Below are 16,373 nucleotides of genomic sequence, written 5' to 3' on the forward strand. Positions count from 1 at the left end.
CTTCTCTTTCTGAGGACAATGGCTGTGAAGCATCCTATCTGTTCAAAGCCCAACCCTCAAATCAGATATCTGAATGCTCGAAACCTCTGGGTCTTGGATGAAAAGGCATATATTTTTCTCTGCTGAAACAGCTCTGTTGTTGCTCCTGGAAAATTTGATCTTCAAAAAGGCAACCTGCAAGTTTTGCTTCGAAGACGGTAGGTGTCAGGTTCTCCAACTTATTGGGGTACTGCTAAGGATTTTTGCTGCTACAGACTGCTCAAACTTGCCAACACAGTTCTGGTACTGACGTAAGAGTTAGGTAGAGAGTACTGCTTTCCTACAATTTTGTCATTCATATTTTATTTCTGAACTTCAGCTTTTGTTCGGATTAGCATCTAGAAGGACAGTGAATTTTCTGCATATATAACTCTTTCAGGAAATCATTAGATGAAAAAATACACCCAGGATGTAGACCAGTGCAAACACATTATCAAGTCATAAGGATGGTGCCACGTGATGTAACATTGTAGCAGATTCTTTGTTTTCACTCCTTAATTTCTGTTGAAACACTTGGCTTTTTACATGCTGGTCTGCAGAATCATTAGCAATGGCACATGGTTTAGGACCTGTTTTTTTACAGTCCTCATATTCCACACAAAAATCCCTCACAGATACCCACAGCTTGAAAGCTTTTTGAATAAAGGGGAGGTAGATTACAGTTCCTGCAAGAAGTTTTCACAGAGGCAGAACCAAGCAAGAACCCACAGAGCCCTGCTGCCTGCAGCCAGCTGTGTGCCTCACCGCTATTTGGTGAGGCCCAACTGTTTTGTTCTAACCCCAGCAGACCCTGCATAGAGCCAGCAGCTTCCCTCCGCACAGGAAGGAAAGGGAATCACCCATCTTCTGAAATGCTAGGGAGATACTTCTTTGTCATGCAAGCAGCCCAAGCTGACTCAAAGGAGCAGAGATGGTTAAAAGCAGCAGAGTGGACAAACACAGCAGGAAGGCCCAGAGTCCAGGGTGTCCCGACAAGCAAATGGAGAGCACCTCGCAGCCTAGAGCAGCTAGGTTCATGTGTCCCCCTTCCATCCCTCCCCTGGCTCAGGCAGGCTCCTCTGCCTTATGTGAGGGGCTTTGGCAAATCCTCCTTTAAGGTGCATGGCCAGGGTGCAGGGAGCCACACTGCTCAAGGCCACCACAGTCACTCACCACAGTGGATGGTGGCAGAGCAGGGGGACTCTCCAGAGGGACAACAGTGGGATCCCACTACTGACCACACAGCATTTTGGGCAGGCTGCTCCCTGCCCACATTGTGAAGAGAAGGGTACAGGTGTGCTGGGTGGGCACCCAAATTCAAGGGGCCTTTACCCTTTAACTATGGTCCAGGTTAAACACCATTTCACATCCATCAACCACAAAGCCAGTGGTCTTTAACTAACTAATCAGCATACAAATACTTTTTCCATAATGAAGGTCAGCAATGCACAGCAGCCCTAACAGCTTTTCCCAATATTAATACCACCCCATGGTTATATTTGTGCTTTTAGGCTCTTTGAAATGCTGAGATCTTTCATGACTCACTGTCAAAAGCCAGCACTTAGAACCAGCTACCATCAAGTCATCAACACCAATTTGACTTCATCCCGTTTAAAGTCTGTTTCATTAAACAAGCAAACACAAATTTGGCATAATTTTTTTTGTTTCCCTTTACTCTGATGGATCACAGCCCTTGTTATAAAAACATGCTTAATAAAAACAAATTGGAAAACTAAGGAAACTCATAAAAAGTTCTGATTGTGAAGAAAAGCAGGGAAAAGGGCTACATTTTTCTGTGATGCCGGCAGAAAGAGGCAGTTTATAAAGAAAACCACATAGTGGCAGGAAATGAATCCTTGAGACTGAATTTGGAAAAACACAAATTAATGCATTTATGGAAGAAACAGCAACACAACATGCCCACCTAACACAAAGCAGAGATCCAGTAAGGCTGACAAGAGTCCTAGAACAGGTAAGACACAGGGAAGACCAATATAGCTTTGAGGACATATTCTAAGCATCTGATACACAGGCAAACTGGAAGGAACAGAGAGATGGAAAGTATGACAAAACTCAAAGGGACATGCACCTTTATTACTATTTATCATGTCAGTTCTGCAGTCAGAGTTGTAATCTCCCGTCAATGAGCAGGAGTTTTATTTCATATTTAGATAAAAAAATCTTTGAAATAGTTAATACGGATGAAGACAGGGAAAGCATCACAGCTTTGTGCAGCTATAAAACAGGGTGAATCCAAACAAAGCAACAGACTTGCTCACGGAGAAGAGAGAGAATATAGGAGGGGGAAGACTTGAGCAGCAAAAGATGTCTTGTTAGACATGTCAGAAAAAATGTCTTGTTAGACATTCCTCCCCTAAATTAGGTTTTAGCACAGGCTTCCAAGGAACGCAAGGCTTCACATCAGGTGGATTTCAAAGGACACTGGAAGCACCACTGAGGCACATATTAAGAAATGGCACCTGGGCAGAAGAATTTCATGATCTAACAGTGCCAATATCCAGAATTTGCTTGCTTGTTTCTGGGCCAAATCTGCTTATATGTAGTTTATTGCTGCTGAATGAAGACAAGAGACCAAAATTGCTTTTCATCATGTGCACCCTGCTCTTGAATCTCATTTGCCTTCAAAATTAACCAGTAAAACCCACCTGCTGAACACAAGGTCTTCTCTGACCCTTCTCTAACCTTGGAGGCCAAGCTGCAGCGAGAATGTGTGCCCTTCCCCCACCATGACACAACGTGACACAACATGACACAGACTCGCTTTGGATTCCAGCCAGAGCAGGAGGAAGCCCCCACTTTCATGAACCTGGTCTCTCCTCTGAGACATAATTGCAACCTGACACACAGTACACATGTGATGGATTCTCAAAATGAAACATGCCTGGTCACCCGTATGTGCACACACAGGGAGCCTTCATGACTCACGTTTACACTACAGCTTTTCAACATCATTAAAACAGAGCAAAAAGGCCTCAAAGAGGACTTGCGTACAGAAGTGGATTTGAATGTCAAAAAAGGCCATTCTGATAATTTAGTCTCACCTGTGGATGACGCACTTCTGTGTGCAGAAGTGCACACAGAGCTCCCTTGAACACTCATTTATAACCACTTTCTAGCTGGTTTCCACTGTTAGATATGAAAGTCTGAGGGTTAATCAGAATGAGAACCTTCCTTCTATCCATGCATTGAGACTTTTAAGAGACCTCTCTCATCTGTCATCATTTCACAGATGGGTATGACTGTCCTGGGGGAAGCAGTGCCTACACCAGACATTATCCTACCCTGCAGTGTTGGGAAGGCCACATTTAGCTCTTAGAAACATCTTCTAGTTCCCTCCCACACCCACATTTTCTTCATTTATAAAACCAGTGAAAACAAATCATGCTTCATCCTCAGTTTTATAGAGGGCAGCTCAGGACCTCTCATTCCTTCATGGAAAGAAAATTTCTTTCTGTACAGTTTCCATTATTTATTAGCTGAAGGTCAGGGGAGAAATGGTATTTATAGGATGCCTAAGGCCATGCTCACTATAAAACAGAATAAGTCAATATAGCTAGAGCACAACTTAGTGGCCTATTGTGCAACATTTTAAAAAATGTACTCTCTCATTATAGCACTTGAGAATATCTCCTCCCTACCACCAGTGAAAATAAATTTATGAGAGTTATAGAGCAGCAATATTGTTTTAATCAAATCATTAACATGGGTGTGCTGTTTTCTGCCCACATCCTGATATTTAGTCCACATCCTGACAAGATCTGGGATTTGTATAGACTCTTCTCCTGAAAGGTGTCAAGTGACTTCGTGGACACTGGGCCAGTGTAAATTCACTGTAACTTTGGCAGATCTGCACTCACTGACGGATCTGAAACCCCCGGTGTGATGTGAATACTATTCTTTCCATTTACAAAGAGAAAAACCATTCAGAACTGAATGCCAAAGATCTCCTTGACCTTTGCTACTTAAAGAAATGGAAATGAGACAGAAATTCCCATCTTACACCATAATGGAACATCACCTGACCAGAGATGCAGCTAGCTCAAACAAAACACTGACTGTATGGTACATGGCATAGCTCTTGCTGCATGAAATAATTCACGAGACAGTCCCACTGAGGAGAAGCCTTCAACGTAGAGCATCCACTCAAGTGTGCAGCTAGGGCACTGAGGACTTGGAGTCACATACACTAGAGGTATTTGGGACTAAGAAACCACCCACACTTTGCTTCCCTTGCTCTCCCTCAAATGTGTTCTTGTAAGAAATGCACTTCTCATGTCGGAAAAAGAAATCCCAGTGCAGCCTTTGTAGAGCTCTGTGCACCCACTGGCATTCTTCTGAGCATTCAGAAACAATGCTGGGAAGTCACCCAGTCAGTCACTTGTCTACCAAGTCTTTCATACCAGAAAGTAACTCTACACTGGCATTCTTCTGTTTTCCCTCAAACTACTGGGGTCTATTCATGTTTTAAACAAACCCCCAGAACTCAGAAAGCCCAAGACAACTTAGACACACCCAGTAAAGAGTATTTAAACCGGGCACCCTGCTTATTTGCCAGCATCCAAGACAGACAAATAAAGGAGTCACTCCCAGAAAACAGAAAACTACCTTGAGTGAACAGAAAATCAAGGCTGCCTGAAGAGGAAGCATGAGCTCTGCAGCCAACTCAAAAGTACAGTGTGGTGCCAAGGCCCCCATATTACCTTTTAAGCCCCCAAATCACCCCAAATCCTGAGGGGGTTCTATTCAAGCACACAGCTTCATCCAGGAGGCACTGGAAACAGGTATTTCAGCCTGTGTCTGGAAGGTTTCAACCTGTTATCAATGTAACAAGCACCAAAGCTCCCGCTGACCTTAACTGACTCGTCCCCTCTAAAAAAACCCCTCAGATTAAACCAGGTTCTTCCGTTTTCAAACACTGCCTACAAGAATCTTTCTTTGCACTTTACACTGGAGAGGTAAGAGAAGTACCAGTAAGAGAAGTCTACACTGTGTCCTTGCAGTAGAAAGTAGGAAACTACTATAGGTGACACCCACTTACCCTGAAATTCTCAACCCTGCAAGAAAATCACCTTACAAGCTCTTTCACTGGGTCAGGTCACTTAAAGCAGTCTGCCTTGTCCTCCAAGATACTGGAGACCTCCAAAACTCTAAGTGTTTTCTTCCTCTGGTCTGACCAAACAGAAACATGCCTTCTCTCCCTATTTGACTTAAACCCCCACTGTTCTTTCACAGGTTTCTTAGAACCCCAACTCTCAGAGACTTCTGCTTACATCAGAACCACCTTTCTCAGCACCAAAGCCAAGCTCCTGGTTTCCTCGATTGTGCAGGAAAGCCTACCAACATAATTTAACACTATCCTGAAAGATCAAAACCCAAAAACAAACAGAAGAAACACATACCTTGGCAAGAATCTGATGTATAGCAACCATCAGATGCTCACAACCACCAGATGCTCACAACCACTCTGAGGTGCTGGCATAGCTTATGAGCAACTGCAGGACGACACCACCAGAATGAACTGGGACAGCAGCATCAGGTGGAGCCAGAAAAGAGCTATTTTACCCAAACTGGATGTATTCTCAAATCAGTCCAGTATTCTTTGCTTCTCCCTTATTACCTTAAAATGCAGACAAATTTAAAAACAAAAACGAGAGGCACTGAAGTTCATCCCCATCTGATCTACACACTAATGAGGGAAGTTTTTTCCACTGGCACCGATTTTCCATTGTGCAGTGAACGCAGCCTCTCCACTGTCCGTCCACGCGTCAGAAACAAAGCCACTTCTGGCCTGATGCTTTCCATATGAAACACCAGATCCCATCTTTCTTCTCCCCTCTGCCTTCCTCCTTTCCATACTTAATTACTCACACAGCAGCTGTAGTAGGTTGCAGATGAGCGGAATGTTTTCTTCAGAGCAGCACAAATTTTCCATGCTGACAGGGAAGGCCAAAAGAAAGAAAAGAAAAAACCCCAAACAAGAATTATCTAGTACTTTTCACCAGCTTGAAGCAGGCAGCAAGGTCTGCAGGGCTGGCACCCTTTAAACCATTGCACAGTCACAGCAAAAGAACAAAGCCCCTGAGCCACTCAGCCCACCCTGTACCCAGGGATATGGGGCACCCATATCCAGAACCCAGCAGTAAGCCAGAGGTGCCACGGCAGGGCGAGTGCACCAACCCCAAACCAGCACAGCATCTCAATGGCAGCAGCTGAGCAAAGGAGAGAGGAGAGACCAGCAGCTGCAAGGAGACAAGGAAAATGTGTGACTGCACTGCTTTTGTGCATCTTGTGTATCTACATGCCTTGCCAGGCCCTTCCCTGAGGAAGGGAGAGCAGGCACCCAGGTGAGAGATCACAAGTATCCAGACACTGCTCAGAGCATCACGTAGTGTTGTGGATGCAGTTCTCCAAAGATGCAACAGTCACAGGATGCAGAAGGTCTGGATACCTTTGACTAACTAAATTGCTAATAGCTGGGAGAAATTAATCAACTTTTAGGGGCACAATACCTGAATTGAAAAGCTAAAATTGACAACAAAGTGGAAGATGTCAGCCAAACTAAGTCTTTCACGCTGAAAAGTGCCAGGCACTCAGGAAATTCTTGGAAGTACAACTGGTTGAAAGATTTCTACCAAACGTTCTCAGAAAAAAAAAAAGTACACTTTTGCCCAATCTTTTGTTGGAAACATGTTATCCACTGAAATTTCACACATCCCAGATGTAATCTGTAAGGGCAGACTTAAATCAAGCAACCCAGTAACTCAAATCTGAGTCTCACACCTAAGTGCCGTGATGTGCATTTCTGGTGTAAAAAGCAAGGAGACAGGAGCACCTCTCACCCCCCTTCTACTCTGCCACCCAGTGAACAATTTTCACCTTCGATTCTGATCACTAGAACCTTTGTTTTCCATCCAGCCCTGGTGGAAAACAAAGGCAGGCAATTAAAGGCAGCCCCGTACTTCACCCCCACCAGCACAAAGCAATTCAAAGCAATTCAGCACAATGCTGATTCCCCTCCTGGGCTGGAGCGAAGGCAAGTCAGCAGAAATTGCAAATGTTCAAAATCGAAGAACTTTCCTTATGTATGGAACTGAACTCGAGGGTCAGGATTAAAACCAAACACCTAACACCATAGTAGCCTATCAGCAGTGAAAGCATTTTTTAAATCTCACTTACTTGTCCTGACACATGCCTTTTTCCTCACCGCACAATATAAACAGTTAACACTCATTTCCAGTCACTTCAGTCGTACAGGAAGAACACTGCAGTGACAGAGCTGCAGAGGCAGAAGGTGGGCCAGATGATCCTGTCCAAAAAACACAAACCCTGTTTCCAGGGCTTTTTGAATTATCTAGATGGAGATACTTCCATTGATTGCAGTTTCTGTCAGAACACGCTGGCTTACAAAGGTCCTTTATGGTCAAACATCAACCCTATGTCAGCATCCCTTTAAAACTGACCTTCTGAGGCTCCAGGTTTAAGGGCAGGATTTGTAAATCAAGACACTAATTGGAATGTCTCAGAAGAGCCTCTCACAAGCCAGTGTCCTCCTCCTCTGCATCCTTTCCCATCAATCACACTGTCTCCCAAGCTTGCCTGTGTCACTGCCTACTACTCTATCCTTTGCAGAGTAGGAGCTGCTGACTCCATCTATGATTTAAACTCCAGCTTTGCACTCAGGTCCACAATGCTTGGAAGTAACAAGAGGATTAGGACATGTGACACATTGCTTGTAAGGATCATGTTCAAAACCAGTATGACACTTAAATAAGTATGGTTGGTGGGCCTCCAGCAAGCATAAATGACATAAACATCTCTGCATGAAGAGTCCAACTCGGACTCTTTGATGTGTGTTGTACAGTACACTATACACCTCTTAACAGTTCTCCAAAAAGTAACACATGTAATGATACACAGCTGCACTGAGTGGAAACGCTTTGGATTGGAAAGGAACCTTCATATACAAAAATAGGGAGTGGATGGGTACCTGCTTCAAAAGGATTAACAGCATCATAGCAGCTTAATAAATCAGAGTTGATATATTAAACCTTTAAAAGAAAAAAATTAAATGCCTTCTGCCCAGCCTTCATACGCTCAACTCCAACACGTACTAAAACTTGAGAAGGGTCAAATCAGTGCCATGCACAGGCTGTCACAAAGACAACCCAGACCTCTGGGAAGGGGCATTTAAGCTTGCCTTTCAGAACCTTCTTTTGATTTTTTCATAGAGGCAACACCACACCCCACCGAGAGCTTCCCTGCACAGGAGCTGTCCTGGCGGCTGGTGTGGCAGGATATGGGCCTGCAGCTCCAGAAGGACTGGCTGCCCATGTCCCCATGGCCTCGCACAGCCCTCCCCTGCCCCAGCCACTGTGCCCGAGCACCACAAACCCGGAACAGGAATCTCCACAGCAGCAAATCAGAACACAAAAGCTGCCAACTCATCCTGTAACTGAAGAGCTGAGAAGCAAAGGTTTGGTGTCCTGATTAAATCCAAGACGTCAAACTATCTTTGAGCATAAAAGCTGAAGCAATTTCTTCTAAGGAGGGAAATGCGACATGAACACACAGGCTGCTTACTCTCACAGGCAAACTAACAGCCTGAGCAGCCAAGCAGTCTTCCTCACCAGCTGCTGCCAGAGCAGGAATGGTAAATACAGCCTGGTGACCAAAGCAATACATGACCTTTTTCTGATGTACACACCTATAAATGCCATAGTACTTTCATTTGCTTAATGCTGGTGGAATCGAGTAAGAGTTACAAATCCTGGGTTGTTTGGGGTTTTTTAATAATAAAAGACAACAAAACAAATCTCCAGTGGCTCAAATGCAAGGAAAGTATAAAGAATATCAAATTAAAAAATAAAAGGCCTGTGACTTTAAAGACAATCTCAGTGTCTTGGGAACCAGGCATGATTTTTTAACTCACAGTGGCAGTGCTGGGAGGAGGCTCTTTTCCTGGCAGGTTTGTTTTGTTTGCTTGCTACAGAATCAGCTGAACACTGCAGTTCAAGTGAATCCAGACTATTTTTGACCAAGGCAGAAGCACCCAGAGTACAAGAAGAACATGTGGGAAAAAGAAATTCAGTAATTCGGGTGAGTAATTCCTGCAACATCAGTTTAAAAGATACCACAAAAATGGCACTCCCAGCTCCTGAGCACTGCCAGGAGTTTGGAAGTGGTGGGGGCATTGTAGATGTAGGGAATGGACATGAGGCACTTGAGAGTCCAAGGAAGCAGAAAGAGGAACTCAGCACTACCCTTGAAAACACCTTTATTAACTCTCCAAAAATTCAGGTTTAGCATCAAAAAAGAAAACTGACACCAATTACAATACCTGCGTATAACTTTTAGTGAGGTTTTGAGCATGACGATCATAAACCCACAGTTTTTCTTCCCCTCTGCAGAATGTGACAAACTTGATAGGAGATGAGGTGTACTACTACCCCATTGCTTAATGTACTAAACACCAATATTGCTCAGTCAACGAGCAAAATCCCTTTGTTTCATAAGGACCAGTCCAATCAAGGTCGTTCATACGCAGCTACAATCAAAGAGAAGCAGCTTCCTTCTTGCTTCTCTATGTTTCTTAATACAGAATGGAGAAACAACACACTGGATGTTTCTCAGTGGAGAATTATTTGACAAAGCCTCAAAAAATCCCCCAACAATATCCAGAAGATACCATTTGCCTCAACTCTGGAGAGCCTAAATGTGAAATTACTATCTGGAACTGAAAACCTTCTGCCATTTCCACATGGAAGTATCACACTGCAGACTAGCTATATATCATGATTTTCATGTAGCCTATTCTAATCTATGCATTGCCTATTCAATAGGACATAGAGAAATGTACGGGCTTGGGGGAGGGTAGATTTAAGCATCCCAAACAAGAGAAAATATTTTCTAGTTGAGTACCCACATTATGATTGTGCATTGCTTAAAGGTATTTACCCCATTTCAAAATCACTTGACACAAGTCATTCACATAATCTGCTATTCTAAAACCCGTAACATGGATTGCGGGACTGTATGCTTTCAGAATACCAAGAAATAATCACTTTTAACAACAGATTCTGTAATTAAGAAATGTAACAATAGAGACAGCAGTTTCAGGTTTGTCTTTCCTCTCTTTGTCCATCTCTTTCTGTAAGGTGACAGGAGTATGCTTTCAGCACATGGAGCCAGCAGAGGGGCTGCAGGTATAAATGGAGCGGCGTTCGGAGTCTGAAATACACTGCATTACACATGTGGCTGTTCTTGGAAGTCAACCATTTCTGAAAGTTATTCTCAAGAGGCATGATATACTATAAGCACTTAAGAAATGTGTTACACTGTGACTGGAACCAAGATGAAATAGCAATATTAAAAGAGATGGTTTAGTTTATGTAGTGGCCAACTATGCCATTAAACTAGAACAATGGAGATGATGGGGAGGCAGGAATGTTCTTCAGTGTGATTTATTCCTTTCCAGTAGGAGTGGAAATTTTTCCTATAGGCCTGAAAATGACCCCGTCTGCCAAGCAAAAGTCAGCATTAAGATGTAAGAATTCTGCTAGATTAGTCACCTTGGGATACTCTCTCACACAGCACAGGGATCTCAAAGCCCTTTTCCAGAATGAGTCAAAACTCAGCCTTCCGAGCTCCACAAAAACCATTAGGCCTTAGCATTGCTGTTGTCAGTCACTTCAGAAAGAGGGAAACTGAGGCTTGAAGAATTGATTAAAAACAGGCAAAGAAGGCTATATGAAAGGGTCAGCAGCAAAACAAAGGCTTCCTCGATCCTATGCTTTACAGGAAATGTGCATCTTTCTTGAAAGGATCATTGTTTGCTGCAGCTGAGAGCAGCTGGGTCAGCCAAGGCAAAAGGAAATGTTATCAGGCAATGGTTATCAGCAAACAATATAATGCCATTTCCACTTCTGCCAGCCAATTAGACCTGTGCTGCCTGCTGACACACGTGGGAAAAGCTATCTCCTTCAGAATAAACCAGAGTTTGGCACCTAAGCCTTGCTGTTTTCATACAGCTGCATCAGCTGCACACGATGACTCTGTGCATCCACCTGCTCTTTGTGCTCCCATATTCTGACATTATGGGAACAGCCATGCTAGAGGGTGCCTTGCAGCCCCCACAGAATATGACAGCAGCCCCAAAATGTCTCCTGATCAGACCCCTGTTTCACAATAGGATGGTGAGTTGAGAGTCCACCAAGAGGCCTACAGAGAAGGACAATAGGTATGTTTAAAATGTCACCCCTACAAAAAGGCGTATCTGATTACAAAAGATGCCTTCTGCACCCTTATCTTTCAGTGACCCCCTAAATGACATTGTGAAGGCCCAGCAGGTAGAACAGAGTCAAGCTCCATGTCCACCCCTTCCAAATTCTCAGCCCCGCTCTCCCCCTCTTTGCAGCCTGGCACACAAAGTGGGACCATGTGCAGCTGCACAGGCTATGCTCCTCAGAGTCACCTCCCTCAAAAACAGCCTCCTACCCACTTCCTTCCTCTGCAGAGTAATGAGGCGCTCTTCAGCCTCGTGCTGTCTCTCCCAGCAGTCCGGCTCCAATCTCGGGGATGCCACATGAGACAGCCATCCCAGAGCAATGGCGTACGTGGCCAGAGGTCCTCCTGCAGCAGCGCAGCAGCCACGCAGGTGCTGAAATCTCCCCCCGCCCTGGTCCTGAACTGCAGAGTCAGCTCACAGGGACAGAGAGAACTAGGACGGTTCAATCAGAGCCAGGATGAAGCACCAGGCAGAAACACACAGATGCTGAGGTACCAGCCAGCTGACTTAGAGCAAACGACTCATTTACCAGTGCACAAAGCCCACCTTTTCCTTTAATCCCTACTCAGTGCCACAGAAGCTCAACACTGCTGGAAAAGCTAAACAAAGTTCTCTCTCCTGATGAAATTGTGCTATTGATTACTCATTAGATTCTGACGTCCCCACCCCAAGAAAAAATCCTCCTGACCTCTGAAGTGTTTTGCCTGAAGGAGCGCACCCAAAGTTCAGAGATGAGCTCAGCTTTTGTTGCCTAAAAACCAAGCTCTCCCTTCCCAACATGCGTTTTAAAAAACCATCAAAAACACGACAGGTTCATTTCCAGCTTCCACTTCAGGTATCTCCACTTCCACAATGCAAACTATGTCCAGGGTGGAACAAGGGGTTTTTTGTCTGTATTTCTGCCTTCTAAAAAAGAAACCTACACAAAAGGAGACAGTCTGTTCCTACACAAAATCTGTTTGTTTTGTACATATTGCTGGGTTACACTCATTCAACTCCAGCACTGATTATCAAAAGCAGAGATACTGAACTTGTTCACATTCCTCTTACAGTGGGAAGGAAAGATGGGCGATCAGCTGACTGTGTGCAAGCATTTAGCAACCTGCCTGTGCTGTCAGTGCCCTCCGTGAGTAATGGGTGTTTCACAACCCAAAATACGAGCAACTGGCCCAGTTGTATATTCCTCAGTCAGCAGCTACCAGACTGTTGTCCAGGCTCACGAGAAAAGGAAGACAGGACTCTGTCAACACTTTCACCCCAAGGCATGCTCTGATTTTCAGTGGGGCAGGTGCATCTTTCACGGTACCCCAGTAAGCATCGTTTCTCAGAGCAGGACCTGGCACTGACTAACCTCTGCACATCATGCACTAGTAGCTGCTAATCACAAAACTGGGGCTCACAACATGATAAGGAAGCTTGCTCTTAACCCACACAACTATTTTCCCCCTCAACCCCTGCCTTTTTAAGAGATTGAAGTAATCTCCTGGGGTGCTGCTTTGCTGCTGGGAGAAGCACTGCCCTGGAGCCTCTGTGAAGCTCATGTATGGCACCATTGGACCAGAGGCAAGACTTGTTCAAGTGGTTTTGCTCCAAATTAAAGCTGCTGTTTCCCACTTATAACACATCCCACAGGGATCAGTCACTGCCCTGTCAGCTCTCTCCCCTGGTGTCTCAACTATATAGCCTTTAGTTTTAAAGGATACTTTAGAAACACACACATTCTTTGTCTCAAAGTTCCTACAGTTCGCCTAAAATAAATAAATCCCCAAGACCTGATTACACTGCAAGCGATTTAGAAGAATTAAATTGGGGTCTCTGTGTCAGTGGGTCTGCCAAGCTTGTGTAACAGCATGGTCTCTGCACAGCCAGCTTCAGCTGCTCCCACCACTGACACATCAGTTTTGCTGCCTGTTGTTTGCAAGGAGAGTCGAGGCAGCAACAGGGGAACAAACCATAAATACAGGATGCATTATGAAACATTGGGCACTGGTTGCAGGATTTGAGAGGAAATAAGGGAAAACGTAGCAAATTATTTTCAGCTTCTCTTTTTAAGCATACGTGGATAATCAATGGGGTTAAACCAGGAGCATGACTTTAAATTCTGCAATGGTAACACTGGGATTGGGTAGGTACATGATACTGTATAAAACAGACTGCTGCTCTTCCACACATAAAAGAAGGCAGAAGGAGACAGAGTGTCACTCACAGCACTGCCTAAAGCATGCTGGCTATGTCAACACACTATGTCGCTTTGGACCATTTGGACTGTTACTAATATGCAACCAAATATGCAACCAATCCAACAATGACGCTATGAAATATTTTTTTAATTAAATTATATTAACCTCTTCAGTTTAATTAGCATGTTAAAAATATAAAAGGAAAGCAGATGTGACCATCATGGATGTGTGCACTGAATATTAATAACAAAAAGCATCCCCTCCCCCTTGGAGGATAAAGCAAAGTTGGATCGGTCATTTTGCAAAATAAACCCTGAATGTGTTCACCCTGTAGCTGACAATAAACCTCTGGTTTGTGTGCACACACATACAAAGCTGAAGCCAAAACGATTTTACTACGGTAAACCTTTAAAGATCCAGCCCCGGTCCAGCTGGCTGACAATGCTACAGCCCGAGTACTCCCCAGAAGCTCTGCCATCTACATCTCTACCCATACACACTTCTAAGGAAAAATTAAATGAACATCCCAAACTGTCACTTACTGGAGACCTAACACAGGCTACCCTCACACTAGCCAAGACTCAGGTGAAGGCTGGCAAGATGAAATCCAGGGGCTCGTTATTCTCACTCTGATAGTGCCACGGGTCCGTGCGCTGCAATAGCACCACATGTCATCCCAGCCACACTCCACTATTTCTACCCACCAGCAGATGTTTTTTTGTTTTTTTTTTTTCTTTTAAAGAGACACCAGTTTCCAGAATTTCGCCTGGTGTATCACCTCTGCCAGAAAATCACATCAAGAAACAGGACTATCTCACAACATTTGGCCGTAAATAGGAATGCTGTCTTTCCTTTTCCCTCAATATCCCAGCTGATAACTATTTATAGTTAACAACTGGATTCATAGAGTATTTTATACAGCTCTTCTCTGTAACCTACTCTTCCCCTTGGTCTTACTTGTATTCACGCTACCAGTCATCATTTTAATACATTTGTAATACTTGATTTCCATCTTTATCCTTATTCTGTCTGCATATTAACCCTACAGTGCCTCAAAACACACTGGTTACTGGAACCAGCCTAAGGCGTCATTGTTTCAAGACAGCAAGAAGTGTGTGTTTCTACCCATCTTCCAAGAAAAAGGGAAAAAAAAAAAAAAAAAAGAAAAATAAGTCACATTCCTAGTTACTGAACTTAGCCTTAAAGCTTTTCCTAGTGTTGCCACACACCTGCCCACCCTCCACCTCCGACTTAAGCTACGATTTTTATTGACGTATACTAATTACCTGAAAATAAGAATGATCTATTCCATTTCCACCAGCTGCCAGCACTGGCTAGAAGTGATCAGGCTTGTTTAAAAGAACAAAACAAACAAACAAAAAAAATCTAAGCTCAAAAATAAAATAGCAGTCATCATAAAAACAAAACCCTAAAGAATGCCACCGGATCTCAGGTACTGTCGGGTGTGCTCAGAAAGGACTGAAGGCAGACAGATCTGAATGGACTGCTCAGTTTGTCATGGTAAAAAATACAGAGATTTAAAGGTCTACCCACGCGGAAAAAAAAAAAAAAAAAAAAACCACCAAAAAAACCCAACCCTAAAATAAAGAACAAAAATAAAATAAAGTCAGAAATGCAGCCTCAATGCATCGACTGTCTGCGCTTAAGAGATTTACAGGAGTAATTTAAATGATTCACCTGCTGCCAGTTTTCCTCCAAGGATGGCAAAGCTGAGAAGTAGCCGGTGTCGTGGACAAGCTGGAGTTCCTGGAATATACTATAACTAGCCAAGACATCCATGCTGCTGCTGAGCAAGACCCTTTCTTTCTGCTTTTGTGTGTGTTTGTTTGCTCGGGTGGGGGGTTGTTTTTGATCATAAAAAAAAAAAAGGAGGAGGAAAATCAACCAATGATAGATCCAGCGTCCCTTTGGCTTTGTTTTGTTTCAGTCACACTTTAAAAAAAAAAAGAGAGAGAGAGAAAGAGGATCAGCGCGGAGGGACGGCGAGCTTCGGGGGCCGGGCCGAGGAGGACGAGCGGCGCCGGCGCGCACCGAGCACCCCGCGGCCGCCGCACCGGGGCACGTCCCCGCCGCGCTCCGCGCAGCCCCGCACCGCGGCCATGCGCGCTCGCGACCGCCCTCCCCACCGCCCCCTCCCCTCTTTATTTTCGGGACACCACATCCCACATCCCGCCCCCCCCTCACGCCGCTTCCCTCCCCGCTTCCCTCTCACCCTCCCTCAGCAATCCCAGCCCGGCCCGGCCCCCCCCGCGCGCGCAGCCGCGCGGCCCCACTCAGGCAGCGCGTGGCCATGTAGGGTAAACGGCGGGGCGGGAGGGGCGGGCCCGCCGCGCGCCTGAAGACCCTGCGGCCCAATGGCGGCGCCGCTCGGGGCGCGGGGGGCGTGGCCGGGGCGCCGGCGCCGGCGGCGATTGGCCGGCAGCGCTGCTCCCGCCCCTTCCCCGGGGCTCGCGAGGCGGCGCGCGGCGAGCTATTTTTAGGGCGCTATATAAGAGGGCGGCGAGGCGCGAGGTGGCGGCAGAGCGCGGGGCGGCGCGCGGTGGCCGCGGTCGGGCTGGGGGCGGGCTGAGTACCGGGCTGAGGCTGCCTCACAGGCGGTGCCTGCCGGACCCCCCTGCCCTTCCCTCCCTACGTGCAGTCCTGTGCCTCTCCCCAGCCTCTAGCGCTCAAGTCCCCGAGGCTGAGGATGGCCAGACCAGTCACAGGTGGCCGGGGAAAGGTGTGCGGCTGATGAGGGTGTTGGAAGGAGTAGGAGTGGGAATACACCGTGAGCAGGAGCACCAGCATCAGGAGCATGTGCACGGTGCCTGTGTGGGCAGACCACAGTAGCCCAGCTTCTGAGTGCTGGT

General features: G+C 45.5%; 1 protein-coding gene across 3 annotated transcripts in view; it reads right to left on the reverse strand.

The window, feature by feature from the left end:
• Positions 1 to 15,818, reverse strand: part of KLF7 (Kruppel like factor 7) — a 66,360-nt gene extending 50,542 nt beyond the window's left edge. For 2 of the 3 annotated variants that reach the window (XM_042040556.1, XM_042040558.1), the window contains exon 1: positions 15,202 to 15,590. In XM_042040556.1, coding sequence (XP_041896490.1) covers positions 15,202 to 15,303 — 102 coding nt within the window. In that variant the 5' untranslated portion in view covers positions 15,304 to 15,590. Of the gene's footprint in view, positions 1 to 15,201; positions 15,591 to 15,736 lie in introns of those variants that run through there. The other variant, XM_042040557.1, reaches the window with a different exon arrangement.
• Between the last annotated feature and the right edge of the window lie 555 nt (positions 15,819 to 16,373).

This window comes from Corvus kubaryi, unplaced genomic scaffold (assembly GCF_017639235.1).
Source record: "Corvus kubaryi isolate FWS band 111438036 unplaced genomic scaffold, C.kubaryi_AGA036_p1.0 37396, whole genome shotgun sequence".
Taxonomy (NCBI): domain Eukaryota; kingdom Metazoa; phylum Chordata; class Aves; order Passeriformes; family Corvidae; genus Corvus; species Corvus kubaryi.